Source organism: Alosa alosa, chromosome 12 (genome assembly GCF_017589495.1).
Source record: "Alosa alosa isolate M-15738 ecotype Scorff River chromosome 12, AALO_Geno_1.1, whole genome shotgun sequence".
In the NCBI taxonomy this organism is placed as follows: domain Eukaryota; kingdom Metazoa; phylum Chordata; class Actinopteri; order Clupeiformes; family Clupeidae; genus Alosa; species Alosa alosa.
The window spans coordinates 14,002,332-14,023,937 of NC_063200.1; the positions used below are offsets into that span (position 1 = coordinate 14,002,332).

The window sequence follows — 21,606 nt, forward strand, 5'->3', positions numbered from 1 at the left end:
TCTTTGATCATTTCTCTCTCTTCTTTCCTCTCTTTCTCTTCATGTTTCTCTCTTCATCTCTCTCTCTTCATCCCCCCCTCTCTCTTCATCCATCTCTCTCTCTTTCCACCATTTTCTCTTCATCCCTCTTTTTCTCTCTCCATCCCCCTCTCTCTGTGGCCAATTATCTTCTTCCCTCTCTTTCTCTTGATGTTTCTCTCTTCATCCATCACTATTCATCCCCCCCTCTTCATCCATCTCTCTCTCTCTCCACCGTTTTCTCTCTTCATCCCTCTTTTTCTCTCTCTCTATCCCCCTCTCTCTCTGTCTGTTCCGGTGTTCTGTAGTACCTGGCGGACGAGGAGAGCAGGCAGCGGCAGGAGAGGCAGGCCCTGGTGCAGACTCAGGAGGTGCAGCTGAAGGAGGTGCAAGACCAGTGTGATGCCAACATCGCAGAGCTGCAGCAGCTACAGGTAAACACACACACACACACACACACACACACACACACACACACACACACACACACACACACACACATAAGCATTTGCACACAATAAACTCAAGGGCCGCATTAGGGCTATTCAGTCTTGAAATGTAAATGGACCTGTGTCAACCTGTGTGTGTGTGTGTGTGTGTGTGTGTGTGTGTGTGTGTGTGTGTGTGTGTGTGTGTGTGTGTGTGTGTTTGTGTGTGCGTTTGTTTGTGTGTGTGTGTGTGTGTTTATGCATGTGTGTGTGTGTGTGTGTGTGTGTGTGTGTGTGTGTGCGTTTGTTTGTGTGTGTGTGTTTATGCATGTGTGCGTGTGTGTGTATGTGTGTGTGTGTGTGTCTGTGTGTGTGTGTCTGTGTATCTGTTTGTGTGTGTTTCAGAATGAGAAGCTGCAGCTGTTGCTGGACATGGAGAAGAGAAAGATTAAGGGTCTGGAGGATGAACACACTCTGGAGCTGGATGAGTGGAGGAAGAAGCTGGCCTGCAGGAAAGAGGTGATCAGTGACAAAACATGCATTCATCTCCACACAATGCCAGGCAGAGGTTTGATTCTCCATACGATGGAAGTGCACACACACACACACACACACACACACACACACACACACACACACAGACACACACACAAAGAGAGCATGGGATGACTCCTCTTCTGCCTGCCCCCTTTTACACACACACACACACACACACACACATACATGTACACATACACACCCACAGAGAGAGAGAGAGAGAGAGAGAGAGAGAGAGAGAGAGAGAGAGAGAGAGAGAGAGAGATGCAGTTTAGTGGCAGGAGGTCATATGCTATATAGGTTTTTGTGATAGTAACCTGACTAAATGTCAGTTTGCAGGGAAGAGGTATGGGGGTGGTATACTAGAGAGATGGAGGAGAAAGTCACTGGACAAATAAGGAGTATATGTGTATGGGACAGGGGGGGATAGAATACACAGGGGGGATAGAATGAAAATGCACAAAGAGATCAGAATGTTCTCAAACCAAAAGGTAGATTCAGGTCTTCAAGCTAATTTCATTATTCATCTCTCTCTCTCTCCTCTCTCTCTCTTTCTTTCTCTCCCTCTTTCTCTATCTCCCTCTCCTTCTCTCTCTTTCTCTCTCCCTCTCTCTCCTTCTCTCTTTCTTTCTCTCTCCCTCTCTCTCCCTCTCTTTCTCTCTTTCTCTCTGTAGGCTTTAGAGGAGGACCTGGCTCGCCGGCGCAGGGAGAAGGAGGGAGGTCGTGGCACTGGCACGAGACGAGGGAGTGAACCCGAGAACAGACCTGCAGCACGCCGACCAAAGTTCTTCCCCAGTCTCAGTTTTTCTTAATCCAAGACTATACTTCAGTCTACCTACAGAACTCTCTGACACACATGCACACACATACTGAGCCAGACACACACTCATAGGCACACTCTGAAAACAAAGAATGAAAATGCAGAAATATTATGAATATGTAAATAAATATTTTGTTTTATGAATCTATTAAACATTGGGCTTTTGCTTGGAAGTAAATTGCCCAACTATGGATGATTTAAATTAAATTAGTCGTTTCTATAATCGACATAGATATTCGAATCACTCCGTGACGCGGTCGTGATTCACGGGGAAACCACGCCTAGACAGTCCAGGCTGGGCAATGACATGACAAGTTCGGAGGACTCTTACCACTGGATGGACATTTAGCCTAAACATCGGATTTCCTTCGTAGCCTTCGTTACAGTATAAGGTAGGTTCGTGAAAAATGTTCACTATGATATTATTCTTAAAATATAATTATGGTGGACTACGCCACGAATACAGTGGAAGCTGCGATATGATTGGTAGGTCTCTAAGCATCCTTATGTTTCCATGTTTGCCTGCCAGAAGTCAGGGCGGATTTAGTAGACTACGTTCACTTCCAGATCATTCATTTCCGTATTTGGTTATTTTCGCGTTCTCACAGCAAGGTATAGAGTGGCCTACAGCTAAAGAAAATTACGTTGTGGAAACATTGATGCATAATGAACGATGGGGATTCTGGGGAGGTTGAGTCAATTCGCTCCTTATTCCTGCGTATCCTATCCGAACGCCATCTTATGATCAGCTGGTAGGCTACCATCGAGCTTGTTTAAATAGCACTGTTTTCCCATATTGAGAGGATGATGTTATGGATACAAATAAACGCACAACCTACAACATGAATTTACCATCTGTTGTCAACTTGTCACACACGAGTCTAGGCTAAGGCGATGACAGCCAGTTCTTTACTTCCAGGCTATGATGCATTAGTAACAGTGTTACCGCCGAGGTTTTTTTTAAGCGTTTCTTTTCAAGGATTTCTGTCCTCCGACTATCAAATGCATAAGCATCAGTATCAACAACACCCTTGTTATTATTAGTATAATAGTAAAGGAGTAGTAGTAGTAGCCTAGTACTACTACTACTAATAATAACATTATTATTATTAATATTTATATATTATATTAATATTATAATATATATTATAATTATAATATTTTTTATATTTATTAATATTATTATTTTATATTTATGCAAAGTAATGCTGCTGTAGGTAGTAGTCAGCCCAGCAGAGCAGTATGGTAATGGAGGCAGCTAAAGTCATAGCCTATATATGAAATCAATACCTCTTACCTATTCAGCTACACCATAGCCTAATATCACTGCCCATAGTAGCTTCAGGCGTTTGATGTGAAGTAGCCTACACAGTCAAAGTGTTCGGAGGGATATGATGTGATGTGATGTGATGTGATGCTGTGATGGTCTGAAGTGTCCCATCATCATCCTGGGGAGGTTGCTTCCTTCGGGAACGATGTGAGAAGAAAGATGGTGCTCTCCAAATTTGTATTAGGATACTTTCTGATGTGTTGTACAGATACTGCATTTAGTTATAGCACAACTGAGTTGTGGAGGGAAATATAAATTCACTTCGTGGATTCAACATGATGCTTCAGAGTATTGCCTCAGTCTGTAAATTCCTCCACCTTTGTATTCCTTAGATCAGTATCTCTCAAACTTTCAAACCAAGGACCACTTAGCCAATAAAAAAAACCCTCACGGACCACCTAGCTAAAAAGAGAAAAGAGTAGACCTACTTCAACAGTATATTAGGCCTACTGTACACAATAGGCCTACTCACTGAACCACCTTGCTTATTGTCTTTGCACCTTGCTTATTGTGTCAGAGGATTCATATGATTTAAACTGGTATAGATTATACTTAACTGTTTGGATTTGCATACAAGTTTGTTCAATATTGCAAACAACTCATCTATATTATATTTTACCACGTCTGCTCGAGAAACTGCCCTAGATCATGTGGGTAAACCACTTCCCATCAGACGATTTAACATTCCCAAAATCCACATGACATTTTAAGTTTTATTTAACAGGCCATTACACTCTTGCGTCAAGTAATGGAATAATAAATCGATTGTGGCCCGACATAAAAGGCAAATAGATGAGTCAGTCTGTATTCAAGTCAAGTCAAGTCAAGTTTATTTAGATAGGCCTAGCACATTTCATAAACAGAGGTCATACAAACAGAAATAGCAAATAACAACAGAAATAGCAAATAAAAGAATAGAAGGGCAATAGTCAAAGAATAGTTCAAAAAGTAAAGAATAAAAAAGAAAACATAAAACATACAAGGTAATAGTATATAAAAGCATAAGGGAAGTCGTTGAAATATTGAAAAACTAATAATTAAAAGACAACATAGAATGATTAAATGACAGACTGCAAAACAACAAATTACTGGAACACCGCCAACAATTTAACCTGTGTGCTTTGTCAGTCAGCAACTTAACTTAGGCCCGTCCACACAACGCTGCTTTTTTTAAACTGGTAAAGCTTTTTATTGGTTAGGCCTTGGGTTTTGATTTGATCACCTACATTTTTGCTGCTTCAGTAGTCTATCCAGTTAGTCCAAGTCTTTGACAAAAATTATATCATCAACAGAAAACTTTTTAAGATCAGTCTTAAAAAGACGAAGGCATTGCAATTGTTCCAACTATTTAACAAAGTCTCTTGCTGGCATCTATATATAATTAAATATCAGTGTTTCCCACATAATTACATTCTATTTGTGGTGGTAGGTTTGCAGAATTATCCTGAATGCAACAGTTTTTAACAAATTAGTGCAGTGTGGTTATGATTCTAACCAGATTTAAGCACAATTTAGTACAACCAGGAAAATCATTGTGTGGTGGTCAATGTTGATATTGTGGTGGGCCGCCACAAAGTCAATGAAACACTGATTATAATAATAAATGTGTCTATTGATTTGAATTAATGTTGTAGTCTGTCTCTCCCTCTTATGTTGTGTTGGCCATAAGACATAATAATGCAAATAAATGAAAAATGTGTTTTCCTCTGTGGTTTTCAAAAGGCATTGATGTTTCCAGCCAATCACTAAAGTAGTCTCTCAGGTCCCCATATACGTACTGGTCATGTATAGTAAAGTTCGGTCTTGATGCCCTGGCATGTGACCTTTGCCAAATATGCCCAACCGAAGGCCTAGCCTTGCCCCTAAAATTATGACATTCCAGACCTGATGAGCATAAACTATCCTGGGAATACTTTTCTGCAAATTTGGGATTTGCTTTGCAGGTCTGTCTGGCCAAGAGGTCATTGAAGCCCATTTCCAATGTCCCTAAAACATGGGCTCGCGTATACAATTGCTGGAAGTCGTAAGTCAGTGAACCTTTTCCAGACCCACTCTCAATTGAGAAGGGTCTGGTATCAACTAGGCTACGCCCAAACGATACACACTACGCCCAACACACAATGAAGCCATTTTGCAGACGTGACAGAGGCAATGTCAAGTCAAGTCAAGTCAAGTCCTTTTAGGTAACACTTTACTTGACGGGTGAGTTCATAACACATTCATAGCAACTGTCATAAACTGCACATAAAGCATTCGTGTCTGTGCTACTGTTACAGTGGCAGTGGTAACATTCATTAAACCAATGAAAGCACCATCTGCCATTCCGTTAAGAGCAAAGACTGCTTGTGGCATGTTGTTGTTGATGTTTTTACTGTCAGCAACCCAAATCCCCCTTCCCCAATGGGAATAGGCCAATAAGCAAATACATTTCCTCATTTTGGCCCATTTGTTGTCATTATTATTATTAATATTTATATATTATATTAATATTATAATATATATTATAATTATAATATTTTTTATATTTATTAATATTATTATTTTATATTTATGCAAAGTAATGCTGCTGTAGGTAGTAGTCAGCCCAGCAGAGCAGTATGGTAATGGAGGCAGCTAAAGTCATAGCCCACTCCTAGACACAAGTGTTCTCCTTTTAAACCTTCATGTGACCTCCACTTTCTCCTTTTAAACACAAATTAAGACCATCAGCTGTCTTTTCAATGTATATCTGTACGGAAGCGCTTGTGTCAAGCGGGAAAAGTAGGTGCCTTTTCATTTCTATAGCTGGCTCATGGTTGCAGTGCGGTTCGAGCTGCGTCTGAGACACGCATATGACGGGCAATGTGGTTGCTGTAACCTGTGCGATGGTTCGGAGTAATTTCACCCTAGGGTCCTTTGCACCATGACCCCGAGCCAAACACCCTCCCAGAACCTGTTTTCCCTTGTAGTGCAGCAGATTAGTAAAAAAATCGTTCACTTTGGTATAGAAGCATGAAATTTGGCACAGATACTCTCTAAGGGCCACTATTTTGGAAAAAGGCGCTGGCCACTCAAAAATTCAATATGGCGGCCATTTTTCAATATGGCTGCCATTGCTATTCAATGCTTATTATATCAAGTATTCAAACAGTGATCTAAGCATACAATTTGATACAAATACTCTCTAAAGGAAATGTTAATGGAAAAAGATGCTTGTCCCTCAAAAATTCAAGATGGCCGCCATTTTTAAAGATGGCCACCATTCCTGTTGAATATTAATCATTTCAATTGTTCAAACGGTGATGCAAGCATAAAATTAGGCAGAAATACTCTTCAAGGAACACTCTTTTGGGAAAAGGTATGTGCCACTCAAAAATTCAGGATGGAAACCATTTTTCAAGATGGCTGCCATTCCTGTCCTATGTTCATTGCCACTTTTTCCAAAAACTGATACAGAAAATATGCCACAAATATTCTGTTAAGGCCACTTTTTGGAAAAACTGGATGGTCAATAAAAAATTCAAGATAGAGGCCTTTTCCAAGATGGCCGTCATTTCGGTAGTATGTACACTGATGCACACATGCATGTTAGCAAAAATATTCTATCGGCCACACTTTTAGAAAAAGGTAATTTTTCAAGGTGAGTGTTGCTTTAATAGTGTACTCTGTTGGGACTGAGTTAAAAGGAAGGATTGAAAAAATAACATAAGTTCTATTCACATTTTTACCAGCTCAAAGGCCTTGTGGTTAGAGTGTCCAGCCTGAGATTGAGAGGTTGTGCCCTGCCGAGTCATACAAGTCATAATAAAGACTGTTAAAAATGGTAGCCAATGCCTCCCTGCTTGGCAGTCAGCAAGTGTTGTATTGGGGGTAACATATCCAGGAAGGTGTTCATATACTGTACATCACGGTCCAGAATAAGGAAATCGGCTCTCCCCCACTGCAAACTTACTTTTTTATTCACATTTGCAATTGCACAGTTCTAAGCAAGTGAAACCCAATCTAAAACATTTGCATCTTCCACGGCACTCTGATTTGCAGCCACACTTGGCTAGATGTTCGCAACTTTGTGCAACTGGTGCATTTGCTGTCCAGAAGACCCCCCATTGTTCACCAAGATTTTTCCATCCCCAGTCAGCAGGACTCTCTGCTTCTGGCTGAAACTGGGTTGCCTGACCCCATATGCAGCCTGCCTGATATGCAGCATGTTTAGTGTGTTGAAGCAGAGCTGCCCTTATTGGAGGAATGGCTTCATATGGCCTCTGCTTTCGGGCAAAGATGTTAAATCTAGTGTGCTTGATCGATCATACAGCAGGACCACAAACTTCTCAAGGATCTCCAGGTCACTATTGTCAAAAGAAAAGGAATGTTGGTGGCAATCATTTTATAGCCATCATGTTAAGAAACATGATGGGTAGGTGGTGATAGGAGGGGTTCCTTTGTGTCTGTCTGACAAAGACAACATTTCATCCAATCAGTTGATCTCTTGGCTGACATGGGATTTTCATTTGCCATTTTGGGGAATTGCTGTCTGATTAAGGCCGAGGGGTTATCCTTTTAGCACCTGAATCATAGACATAGTACACATTTAAGTATGGGATACAACTAGGTTCGGGTCACCTACACCTAGCTGATCATTCATCCAGTGCCATTTAAGTCCCATGTGATCTGTACACCTTCCAGGTAAGCATACATGAAAAAGTCACGTATTGCCCAGCTTACCCTTGGCTCGGCTCTCCCGCGCTGGCACAACCTGTCAATTCAGGTGTCAGGTGTCGGCTATCTAACTACATCTATTACTAGCTAATTGATGAGGGGCTGTTAGACAGCATTTGGGACACTAAACTTAGCAATACTATTACTACTAGTCAAGAACTACATTCTAAGTAAAACTAGATCAGCTGACACTGAACCCCATGCTGAGTTCCACAGCAGTGAAGTCACCAGTGTGCCCTGGTTGTGTAATGACATTCACTCTATTAAATCAGAGCTGCCAACTCTCACACATTGAGAGTGAGAGTCATTCATTTGATTGGCTTCACAAACTCTTACTACAATCGAATGCATGAGGGTTGGCAGCTGCGTATTAAACAAAACCTTCCTTAACACATTAAATTGAGCTCTGACCTAAATGGTGGCCATCTTGAAAATGGTGTCTACCTTTTTCCGTGAGAATGTTCCTTGAAGAATATTTGTACCAAATTTGATGATAGCATCACCATTTGAAAAATTGATAGGATTCAAGAGAAATGACGGCCATCTTGAAAAATGGTTGCCATCTTGAATTTTTGAGGGACAAGCACATTTTCGAAAAAAAAACCAAACATTCGTAAGAGTATTTTCACAAAATGGTATGCCTACATCACTGTTTGAACAATTGACATAATGACATTTGACAGAAATAGCGGCCATCTTGAAAAAATGGCCGCCATGTTGAATTTTTGGGTGGCCAGCGGCTTTCTCCCAAAAAGTGACCCTTAGAGAGTATCTGTGCCAAATGTCATGCTTTTATACCAATTTCAACGATTCTCTTGAAATATGCCATTAATCTGCTGCACTATTGGTCCCTATTGCTTAAATAAAAAACCCTGGTCGGGTAGCGCTGTCAGAAACTAATGAGTTTCTGCAGTCATAATGGTACCAACTTTTATCTCGTAAATTACCCCACTAATAATGCCCTGAATGGTACGAAACTACTATAGTAGTACAACTATGTTCTTTACTCATAAAACGGAGTTTATTTAAATAACACTTGCCTGATGGATGCTACATTCTGCTACTATACCACTGCGTCGACGTTACTTCTGTGATTTGGGAAAAGCCTGTAAAAGTCCTGGCAGGAAGCGATTAAATCAACGTTTTTTGGTATATCCAGTTTTTAAATATTTTTTTCCCAAAGTGTTTACAACTTCGTGTTAACTAATAATTGTTGCAAACTGGTACTACGAACAAAATATTAGTGCATTCCTGGATCTACATCCTTATGCATGCTTCCTGCCAGGACTTTTACAGGCTTTTCCCAAATCACGGAAGTAACGTCGACGCAGCGTTACTGTCAAGTAGTGAAGTGATATGCAGGTAGCATATAGTAATAATAACAATAATATCAATAGAATATTAAAAATCAATAATACAAAAATAAACAAATAGACAAAAAAGCAGGTCAAATTACTTTAACAGCTACAAAAATAGATGGCCATACAGTAGATAGTATAAGTTATTGTGGGGGAAAATGTCTTGGATGAGTATATTTGTATATCTTCATTTAATAGAATAGAATATAACAGAATGGAATATATTTTAATATCCCTATGATGGAATTTGTTTTAGCACAGCATAGCCCAGTGACAGACAACTTAGATAATTAACTTTTGTTTATTTGTATTTGCATTTTATTCAAATACAAAGGAATTTTATGTGAGAGTAAGGTATTTGTGTTTTTCTGTCCTTCAATTTATGGATGGTGTTTGGTGCCTGGTTTTCCTAATGTATTTGTGCTAATTTCACATCTTGAGCCTGTTTCTGTTTATCTGGATGTTTTGCCTCATGCCACCCTTGAATTAATCAGTGTCTCACTAGTTCCACCCTTGTTAAAAATGTCTAGAATCGCCACTGATTCAGATAGAGGAAATATACAGGATTTCTTAGCCGAAGAATGATTATTTAGGAATAACTCAATATTTCTAGTTGCTGTGCCTTTACTTTATGAAACTTTGCAGAGGTATTTATAGTAACAGTTTTAGAAAAGCAATAAGCCAGTCGAGTCCGTAGGTTACACTGATTCTACAAAAACTAAGGGGCGTTTTTAGCCTGACATAGCCATACTCAATTCTAGTCAGAATATGAGTCTGATACTGCCCCATTGGGACGTAATCATGGGGCGTGTTTCAACCGATACAGGGGATATTGGATAGACCTAACCAATCAAAGCAACAAAATAGCTTACCGTGAGGTGTAGGAAGAACACACAAACCATCCTTCTTCTTCACAAATGCCTTAATATTGTTTTCTGGTCTTTTGTAAAAGTTATTGTGCCGTCAATATCTCCTACAATATCTCCTAACACTCATTAGTGAAATCTAAGAGATACTTAGTAGGGTATTAGGAAAAAACTGATAGCCTAGCCTATATCCCCTCTGTTTTTAAAAATGATTCTGTTGACTGATATGCTACAAACATGTTATAAACAGCTAGGAAAGGCTGTCGCAAATTCCGAACAGGTGGTCAATCAGATTTCAAACGAACGAGGGAACAACATGTCACAATGCAATACGCTGTTTTCCCTTGATGAAAGTGAAACCATTAGTTTTCCCACATCCCAACTTTGGCCAAAGTTTTCAGAAATAATCGTTTCAGTGATAAGACCTCATTGAAATAATATACATTTTCCATATGGGGTCTTAGAAGCCATCTGTGTGCTTGTTGCAAACAAGCACGCTCAGATGACGTGATAGACGAGGCGCTGTTGCTCACCTGTCTATCATCGTAAAGCCCGATTTGATTAGTCCGCCAGATTTGGGCGAGCATAGTTACTCCACAACGGAGCAATGCCAGACCGAACTTCCCGACCTCAAATGTTGTGGGCGGGACTAAGTTCGGCTGGCACCCAGGCTAGGGGGTTAACAGCACCCCTTAGCTGTTGTAGAATCAGTGTAACCTACGGCCTCTCGGGACTTATTGCTTAATTCTAACATAAGATTCCGTTCTGGGCCCCAGCTGCAGCGCAACTGGCTGTGGTTTGATTCCCGCCCCGTGCTCCTTTCCGGATCCCACCCCTGCTCTCTCTCCCATTCGCTTCCTGTCACTCTCCACTGTCCTATCATTAAAGGCATAAAAAGCCCAAAAAATATACTTCCGTTCTGCAACAATTCAAGGTTCTCACATTTTATGTTGAATGTTTAATTCAATTGCTTTAAACACTTATGACTATCAAACTCTTCTTCTCTAGCCTATGAGCAGACAATTTGGTCCTTTTGTCCAGAGGCGGTGGTCACCCTAGTGTATGTCAAAACATAATTTCCCTGTAGGTCTCAAACAATTAATCGACAAAGCTCATTCTGTCTGTGAGAATTTACTTTCTGTCAGCACTGCGAGGCCTTGAATAGATTTGTCCACATAAAGGGAGCCATTCAGTTCAGGAAACAACCCACTACCAGACACTGTGAGAGAAAGAGAGAGGGAGAAAAGACAGAAACATGAAAGAGAGATAAAGTACAGCCTCTTTAGTACCTGGTGGTGTTCCTAGGGAAGTACAATTATATGCCTGAAGTCCAACATAGGAGGACCTACATTTCATTCGGAAAAGCAAAACAATAATTACAGCATTTAAAGTTGAAATGAACTCACCTTCCCAAAATACAGTTATAAAATACCTCACAAATTCTGGCTGCTAATATTCAGGTTAAAAAATTGAAATTGAAGTCACCATTTAGGAGCAATGGGAGGACCTTTCTAGGGGCTTATAGGCTAAAGGTTGGGTTTAGATTTAGGTTTATTGGTTTATTTTGCAGGGGCTATGTACAGTACAACTCCTGTGGCAGAGTGATACAGCTAATTTGCGTCTTGGTCCCTGGGTAAACAGCTGGGCTCTCAGCAGTCTGTTGCTTCTTCATGATGAAACGGTAGCCAGCTGGTCCGTAGCTGTGCAGTATGTACAACCCCAAATCAGAAAAGGTTGGGATGTTGTGTAAAATGCAAATAAAAACAAAATTTGTTCATCTGTAAATCTCATAAACTCATATTAAGATGCAAAAAGGACACAGATAACATATCACATGTTGAAAATAACCAATTCGACTATTTCATCGATATTTTGAATTTGATACCAGCAACATGTTTCAAAAAAAGTTGGGACGGGGGCTACAAAATGCTGTAAAAGTTGTGTAATGATGAAAACAAAAGGAGGAATATTTCTAATTAGGGTAACTGGAAACTACCCTGGAAATCCAGAGTTCTCGCGAGACCACAATGGAATTGTCTCTGCAAGACACTCTGGCAATGAACAATGATGCACCCCTTGCATCCCGTGAAAACCAATCAAATCGGCGTATCTGATATAGGCGAGCCAGAGTCGAGCTAAACTGATGATGACAGCGCTGCACGTTGGAGGTCAGTACACATTGATCGTAGTGTTATCCAATTGCGTCGAAGTCCGGAATCATTCAGAGTAAACATTGGTCTAGTGTTATCCAATTGCTTGCAGTGAGATTTTCAAATGCATGCTTGGTGCCGCCCTTAACCCTTAAAGGAGTACCGTCACACCGGTGTGACGGGAATGTTGGGAAATGAACATTCTAAAGAATATCTGTGTTCATTGAATTCAACATAGAATTTTAGAACCTTCAATTGTTGCGGAACTTAGAATGTTCAAAAACCTACACCTTTAGATTACCAGGGTCTGGATTTTCCAGGCTAACTGGAAACATGATTGGGTATCAAAAAGCAACACAGAGAGGCAAAGTCCCTTAGAAGTAAAGATGTGAAGGTATTCATCACTTTGTGTAAACCTGTGTGGGTAAATGATGAAACAATATAATTATAATGCTTCTTAACATGAAATTGCGAGGTATTTGGGGATTTCATCATCTACAGTAAATAATATCATTAAAATATTATGAAAAAATAAATAAAATATCTGAGAATCCAGAGAAATCTTCTGAAAAAAAGCTGAAAAACAATATTGGATGGCCAGGTCTTTTGGGCCTCAGATGGCACTGCATTAAAACCAGACCTATTTCTCTAAAGAAGATCATTGTATGGGCTCAGGAAAACTTCCGATAAACTTTGTCTATGTGCACAGTTTGATGCTCAATTCACAAATGCTAGTGTAAACTTTTCCATGCAAAGGAAGAAATGGTATTTAGAAATGATACAGAAATACCACCATCTTATCTGGGCCTGAGCTGCTTTAACATGGACTGATCTGGGCCTGAGCTCATTGAAAATGGACTGAGGTAAAGTAGAAAAATGTCCTGTGATTAGACCAATCAAAATGATCAATTCTTTTTTTTAATAATGGACTCATCTGGGCTAAAGAGGAGAAGGCCTATTCAACTATCCAACTTGTTATAGTGCTCAGTTCAAAATCCAGCATCTATGACGGTGTGGCGGTGCATTAGTGTTACAACATGGAGATATTGCATATCTGGCAAGGGACAATCGATTATGAATGATATACAGGTTTTGAGCAACACTGCAATCCAGGCAAAGCCTTTTTCAGGGAAGACCTGGAATATTTCAGGAAAACAATGCCAAAATGAATTCTGTACATATTTAAATAGTGTTTCTCCATAGAGGTAGAGTCCAGGTCTCTACAGTCCAGACCTGTCAAATTGGTAAATAATCAAATGAAAACATGATTAAGAACACCTAAACCTGTTGAGCAGCTGAAATCCTATATCAGGCAGAAATAGGACATTTAATTCTCAAAACTCTAGCAACTGGTCTCCTCAATTTGTAAACATTTACAGAATGGTGTTAAATGAAGAGGTGAAGCAGCACAGAGGTAAACATGTTGCAGGCACCAAATTCAAAATTAACATATATTTTCCATTAGATAGTCAATTTTACATACAACATTTACAACAACATTTTATATGTTGTCTTTGTCCTTTTTGTAGCTAAATGTGGTTTTATGAGATTTGTATATCATTGTTTGTTGTTTTCATTTGCATTTTACACAACGCCCCAACTTTTTCTGATTTGGGGTTGTACGCTGGTAAACCTCCCCCCAGAGTCATGCTTTTTTTTTTAGATTAGATTAGATTCAACTTTATTGTCATGTAGTGGAATATAAAAAAAATAAATATATTGGGCAGTTTTGGGTGTTAGCAGTGCAAAGGCATTGGTGAAACAGTGCAGGAGCAAATGTAAACAGGTAAACAGTGCAGAGCAGTCAATGTAAACAGGTAAACAGTGCAGAAGTAAAGAGTAAACAGGTAAACAAATAAACAGCTAAAGTGCAAAAGCTAGACAGGAGGTGTAGTTTTGCTATGAGAGTGAGAGAGATAGCAGTGTGGAGACACAAAAAACATGTTTGGAGTAGGGCTGTCAAAATAACTGATTAATTTTGATTAATTAATTTGAGAAAAAATAACTGATTAAAAAAAATAACACAGATTAATCGATTCACATGACCGTTGATCCCGAGCCGTTGTAGTCAGTAACCATTAGACTGTAAAATGAAGGAGAGAGAAGAAAATGTGCTGCCTAGATCATTGATTGGAACATTTACAAAAATGGCTTGATGGTGTTGATAAAGGATACAAGGATACAAGGAAGTTTATTGTCACATGCATATAGTTACTGGAAGTAAGAAATGCAGTGAAATTATGTCTGGTGTCAGCCTATTTGTGCATTAATGGGGGGGGGGGTGGTAAAAGTGCAGTAGAAGAGGGGTTTAGTAGATTAAGTGGCAAGGGCTGCATAAAAAGGTGGGGAGGATTGGGATTGGGTGGGGGCACCAACAAGGAGCACCCTAAGAGCAACAGGGGCAAGGAAAACTCCCCACCAAGGAAGAAACCTTGGGCAGATCCACGGCTCAAGGGCTAACCCAACTGCCAGGGTCTTGGTGTGTGTGTTGGGGGATGACAGGGGAGATGGGATAGTGTGCTGTGTATGTGGGGAGAGGGCAGTGTGCAATATGTGTGTTGGAGAAGCTTCCTCATGAGACAATGTGCTGTGTATTTTTTTTTTTTTGGGGGGGGGCAGGGACTTACTATTGCAAGCAGAGTACTGTACAGTATGTAATGTATGTGAGTGATGACAGTGAAGATGTGTGTGTGGGCTGGGGGGAGTGGAGCAGTGACTGTGTGTGTGTGTGTGTAGTGTGTGTGTGGGTAGGTGGGGGCAGTGTGCTGTAAGCATGTAGAGGATGTGTGTTGGAGAAGATCCTGAAGACAATGTGCTGTGTATGTGGGGGCAGTGTGCAGCAAGTATGTAGAGGAGGCTTACTGTAGCAAGCAGGGTGCTGTATGTACTGTATGTGAAGTGATGACAGTGATGCTGTAAGTGTGTGTGTTGGGGATGGGGGTGGGGTGGGGGTGTGTGCAAAGTCAGTATAGTGTGAGTTCAGAGTTCGGATGGCCTGGGGATAAAAACTTCTCCTGAGTCTCTCAGTTCTGGCTTTGTGACTACATAGGCGTCTTCTTGATTTCAGCGGTAGGAATAATCCATTGTTAGGATGAGAAGAGTCCTTCAGAATCTTTTGGGCTCTTAGGAGTACTCTTCTGGAATAGATATCTTGTAGAGCAGGGAGTTGAGTTCTTATGGTACGATAGTATAGATAAAAATAAAGTGTTAATTAAAATAAAGTCCTCTGCAATGTATGTGATAAAAAAAACTTCTTCCCGAAGCAATTTTGAATTTATTTACTCAGCATATTAGGTCATATCATAGATTATTATGGCCATTATTAAAATAATAATAAAAGAGTTTTTGAACTTTAATGTCACTAATGCTGATTATTCAATGATTCATTTGAATTTAAATATTTAAAATACTTTCACAGCAAAAATCATATATGCGATTAATTTAGATTAATTAATCACAGAGTATGTAATTAATTAGATTATTTTTTTAATGGATTGACAACCCTAGTTTGGAGTTTCTTTTCTTTCTGAAGGAAGAGGTGTTTCGTTTGGTCCTTTGTTAAAATATATTGTATGTTATAAATTTAGATATAAAAATAAACAAATACATCTTCTTTTCTAATTGCCGGCTGCACCTTTAATCGTTGTGATTATTTTTGTGTGTGTGTTCATGTTTAGGTCCACCATGAAGAGACGGGCGTGTCATGTGCCAGTTCTGCCCCTGGTTCTGCTGGTGCTGCTGCTGACCGACCCAGCGTGGGCATGGGGCAAGAAGAGCTCATCCTCCTCCAAAACCAAAACGTCCTCCTCCAACAAACCATCGTCCACCTCACCTAGGACGAAGACCCAGCCCAATTACCCCAGACAGCCCGCCCAGCCAAACCAACCAAACCCCTACCCCAAAGGGGGTACCTATCCGGGGGCTGGGACCAACACAAACCAGCAGAACCCCAGCAGGGGAGGAACCAGTTATGGCGGGAACACAAACCAGCAGTATCCTGGAGCGGGTGGTTCCCCCAACCAACAGTACCCGGGCAGAGGAGGGACTCCGAACCAGCAGTACCCCGGCGCGGGTGGTTACCCCAACCAACAATACCCTGGTGCCGGAGGGTACCCCAACCAACAGTACCCAGGCAGAGGAGGGACTCCGAATCAACAGTACCCCGGAGCGGGTGGTTACCCCAACCAACAATACCCTGGTGCCGGAGGGTACCCCAACCAACAGTACCCGGGTAGAGGCGGGTACCCCAACCAACAGTACCCTGGTGCTGGAGGGTACCCCAATCAACAGTACCCGGGTAGAGGCGGGTACCCCAACCAACAGTACCCTGGTGCTGGAGGGTACCCCAACCAACAGTACCCTGGAGCAGGGGGAGGGTATGGAGGCGGGTATGGAGGCGGGTATGGGGGTGGGTATGGGGGTGGTGGGCATACCAACTGGAACCCAAACAATAAGATCCTAAGCCCTCGGTACGGAGGAGGTTACGGCTATGGCGGCACGGGCGGCTCTTCCTTCGCCCGCTCCGTGCAGGGCAACGGCTACATGCCCAACCAAAAGTCCCAGGGCTTTGCCAAGAAGGCCATGCTGGCGGCAGGCGTCGGGGCGGTGGCGGGCATGGCGGTGGGCTACGGTCTCGGACGCTTCCCGCGGCCCCACTTTGGCTTCCGCAGCCCCATGGAGGAGCAGCAATACAACCGCTACATGTACGAGCGCTACGGCGAGCGCTCCACAGACGACAACGACTACCGTGAGTACGTCTACAAGACGCCGCCGAAGGCCGACAAGAGCTTCCAGCCGTACGATCAGTATATGGAGAGCTGCATGAAGCGCACTGACCTCCTCAAGCAGGACGGACGCAGCTCAGACACGAGCAATCTACAGAGCGATCAGCCATCAGACACGAGCAATCTACAGAGCGATCAGCCATCAGACCAGAGCAATCTACAGAGCGATCAGCCATCAGACCAGAGCAATCTACAGAGCGATCAGCCATCAGACCAGAGCAATCTACAGAGCGATCAGCCATCAGACCAGAGCAATCTACAGAGCGATCAGCCATCAGACCAGAGCAATCTACAGAGCGATCAGCCATCAGACCAGAGCAATCTACAGAGCGATCAGCCATCAGACCAGAGCAATCTACAGAGCGATCAGCCATCAGACCAGAGCAATCTACAGAGCGATCAGCCATCAGACCAGAGCAATCTACAGAGCGATCAGCCATCAGACCAGAGCAATCTACAGAGCGATCAGCCATCAGACCAGAGCAATCTACAGAGCGATCAGCCATCAGACCAGAGCAATCTACAGAGCGATCAGCCATCAGACCAGAGCAATCTACAGAGCAATCTACAGAGCGATCAGCCATCAGACACGAGCAATCTACAGAGCGATCAGCCATCAGACCAGAGCAATCTACAGAGCGATCAGCTATTAGACACCGAAGAGAGAAAGGAAGACCCAGACAGAAGCAATCTACAGAACAATCAGCCCTCCAGAACCAGTGAGACTCGTAAAGATCTAGACATGAGCAGTCTGCTTGCAGATGCTAACGCTAACGGCACTCTGGGCAGTACTGACCCAGAGAAGAGTGGCGTCGTGGCGTCTGAGGCTCCTGAGGCGGATGCAGGCACGGCAGTGGGCGTCAGGCGAAGGCGGCGCGCCGTTGCCGACGGCGACCACGACACCGTCAGCATCGTGGAGGTGGGCTACCCGGCGCTGATTGACCAGCTGAAATCGCGGCGCTGCATGGAGCTCTACATGGCGTACTCGGAGCAGTTCCTGCAGAAGCAGAGCCAGGTCCAGGAGCCACTCAACCACGGCGACACCAGCGGACGACCCCTCGCTCTGCTCCTCACCACCTCCATCATGCTGCTCTGCAGCAACGTCCTACTGCAGTGAGGAAGCAGGCAGTGAGAAGAGAGTGTGTGTGTGTCAGAGGGAGAGAGAGAGAGAGAATGTGTGTGTGTCTCTCTGTATGTGTATGAGAGCGAGAGTGTATGTGTCAGATAGTGAGAGAGTGCGTGTGTGTGAGAATATGTACTGTATATATGTATACACTATGTGTGTGTGTGTGTGTGTGTGTGTGTGTGTATTGTTCCATGATATACTCTGCGGATGGATGATTCAGCCAGCATGAAGTGGTTGTAAGTCTGAGGGCACGTTGTCCTGAAGTGTTGTGTTCAGTTTGACTTATTGATATTAATGGGTTTCTATGTTTATGTTATTGCATTGATTCCACTCTGCAAAACTGCACTGACATGAACGTAATGTTTTTTAATGAACCCCTGCCTTCCCCATATCCTTAGTGTCACTCATGTTCACATTGATCACGTACATGGACTTAAGTTATTTTACCTATAAGGTGTTCCTTACTTGTGTCTTGTCTTGTGGTATTTTTGAAAAATGTGGTTTTGCAGCTGAAACGGATTGCTGTCTCATAGTATTTTTGTGCTACTGATGTAACAATGATAATAATGCATCAATCATAGTAGTTAACAAGTAAAGGATAATGTATTGTCCGCTGTTAATTATTAGAAAATAAGTCCCGACAGGGCGAATAGAACCCCACGCACAGCGGAGGGGTTTTTGCTTAAAAAAAAACAAAAATAAATTTTGCCACACAGATAGAACTTGACAGTTTCAGGTGTTGCGTGGCAACGTATTACTAGCTGACTTTCACTTTCAATGAAATTCCATTGCGGAGTGATATGAAAGATGTTAATCAGAAGCACAAAACCAGTTGCCATTGACAGCGGTCATTATATACTGGGATATACTGTAAGGGATAATGTATTGTCCGCCGGTAATTATCAGAAAATAAGTGCCGACAGGGAGAACAGCACCAAACGAACACAAAACCCGTTGCCATTGACAGCGGTGATTATATACTTTGCCGGTGATGATATAGATTTAACAGACCTCCGAACCTTGGGAAGGCCCATTCATATGAATGGAACTTTATGCAGCACTCTGAAGAGCCGTGTAATAATACACTGATAAAGGCTAGTTTGGTAGATTTAGGAATGTCGGAAGATGATTCCAGCATATAGACCATAATAAGCCCTGGCCTCCTAACATATACAGAGCCTAAGGAAACAGGCAGAGATATGAAGTATCTCACTCACGGCATGCATGGTGTAAACTCAATGTGACAACAGAGTACGCAGAGCGCATGTTCTCACATGTTCTGTCAATGGCTTTACTCTCATTAAGCAAGCACCACACTCCTGCTAGAACACAGGAGAACCGCTCGGTTCCACAACATGTTCTACTTTTCCGCTGTGCTAGAGACTACTTTTTGCATATTTTGCTAAGGTGCTGTCATGATTGCATGGCTTTTCTGCTTACAGGTATACTAACGACAAATGGTAGTAACGAATGCTAATGTCTCTTTTAATATCGAAATCACTACTCCTCACTAAATACTCATCTCGCACCTCTAATATTTTGATTATAATTTAGATCAAAATGAGTTTAAATGTAGGTGGCTTAGATGATTCATGATTTACAGTTCAGGCAGACTCTGGTGTATAGGCTAACTCTCTACACTTCCACATAAGTGCACTTAGTTTCCTGATAAAAAATAAAACTGAGTAATTGGGGAGGGAGGGGGGGGGGCCAAACATGAAGATACTAAAAACCTGTATTTACAACACAAGGTCAAAGGTCAAAAGTTAACGTTGATGTGGACTTGTGCTGGTTGTCTGTAAATGTGGAATATCTCTTCTGTACCTGCGTCCAGTGGTACTGTTAGACAGCCATTCTTCATCATCCACAATATTGTTCTTGCTCAAATATTTTTGCTTGTTCCAAATTCAAATGTTCAGTAACTGGAAATGGTCGAAAGGTGTTGGTTTGCCTGTCTTTGCAAATCTTTGCCTATTCTGTCACATGAATCCTTTGAAATTCTTCTTGATTCATGTAGGCCTAGGCTTATGATGTATTTAGACTATGATACAGCTTCTGTATGACCCCCATAATAAAGCATTTTTAAAAATTATTTCCTGTCATTATTATAGATTATGTCTTTAGTTTTTTTTTTTTTTAAGTTTAGTTTTTTTAGTTACCTCGAACACATTTACCACTCAAGGGGAGAAAAGTGTAAATTCCTTCCATCTGTAATGTGTTCTCATATGGGATGGGCATTTGTAGGCTTTTCCCCCCTTGAAATTGCACTGTGCCTACTTCAGAGGCCACTGTTCCCACCTAGTTTGGCCTACAATCAAATGCTTGGTCTCTTTAGAAAGCTGAGACCTTTTAGTTTCTTAGGGAACAATCAGAATAGCACTGGCACAGAGGTACAGAGGCTAGAATACTGTTTTATATTTCTGCCAGATAACAAGTATCTCTGAACTGACCACATTGCAGCCCTCTAGGCCACTTGAGATGACTTCTTCACTGAAGAGGCAAACTGCGAAACCTGTTGTTCACACAAATAAAATCAGCAAAAAGATATCCTCCAGTGTGCGATGTAAACTCTTTTTTGAGGTTATAATACAGAATATATTGTAACTTATTTTACAACATCAAAGAATTGACAGACAACAGAGAATTTCACATTCCCGTACATTTAATCCCAAGGAATCATTTCAAAACATCACTAATACAACAAATCAACTTTCATAGTTTCATACAACTTTTACAAAAATACGTTAATGATATAGATCTTGGATTGGTTGGATTGGTTTTCACAAGTTATAAAATAGGCAAAATAATTGCTTCATGGCAATGTTTTACTATTATAGTGAAGCAAATATAAATGTTAAAGATTTGCCACTTTTTCTGCACTGCTGTACTTTTCACACACTCTTTCAATAGCTTTCATCAGGATGGGGTGATTCCGTAGTAGTTCTAGAATGGTTCCGGAATAGTTCTAAAGTCAGATCATGTCTGTCCTGGACCCAGCTGCCGTTTGGCACGAACCCTTCTGGTTGGATATGGACCCTCTGACTGAGGCCCGTTGCCCAGTGAGTTGGATCTGTTATTGCCCAGTGAGCGGTGCTCGTAGCTGTTGTTGCCCAGTGAGCTGTGCTCGTAACTGTTATTGCCCAGTGAGCTGTGCTCGTAACTGTTATTGCCCAGTGAGCCGTGCTCGTAACTGTTATTGCCCAGTGAGCTGTGCTTGTAGCTGTTATTGCCCAGTGAGCCGGATCTGTTATTGCCCAGTGAGCTGGATCTGTTCTTGCCCAGTGAGTCGTGCTTGTAGCTGTTCTTGCCCAGTGAGTCATGCTCGTAGGCGTTCTCGCCCAGTGAGTCGTGCTCGTAGCTGTACTTGCCCAGTGAGCCGGATCTGTTCTTGGCCAGTGAGCTGTGCTCGTAGCTGTTCTTGCCCAGCGAGCTGGATCTGTACCCGTAGCTGCCCTTGCCCAGTAAGCAGTGGACGTGCCTGTAGCTGTTCGTGG

At 42.0% G+C, this 21,606-nt stretch overlaps 2 protein-coding genes across 2 annotated transcripts in view; both read left to right on the forward strand.

The window, feature by feature from the left end:
* The window catches only part of si:dkey-81j8.6 (serine/threonine-protein kinase 10), a 15,351-nt gene extending 13,368 nt beyond the window's left edge, over window positions 1-1,983 (forward strand). Inside the window, exons 16-18 of the mRNA XM_048259359.1 lie at window positions 327-452; window positions 852-965; window positions 1,658-1,983. Coding sequence (XP_048115316.1) covers window positions 327-452; window positions 852-965; window positions 1,658-1,795 — 378 coding nt within the window. The 3' untranslated portion in view covers window positions 1,796-1,983. The remainder of the gene's footprint in view (window positions 1-326; window positions 453-851; window positions 966-1,657) is intronic.
* A 69-nt stretch (window positions 1,984-2,052) lies between these two features.
* On the forward strand, window positions 2,053-18,759 carry prnpb (prion protein b). The gene is made up of 3 exons (XM_048259455.1): window positions 2,053-2,195; window positions 15,880-17,134; window positions 17,609-18,759. The coding sequence occupies exons 2-3, from the start codon at window positions 15,887-15,889 to the stop codon at window positions 18,101-18,103; spliced, it is 1,743 nt and encodes a 580-aa protein (XP_048115412.1). The 5' UTR covers window positions 2,053-2,195; window positions 15,880-15,886; the 3' UTR covers window positions 18,104-18,759.
* The last annotated feature ends 2,847 nt before the right edge of the window (window positions 18,760-21,606 follow it).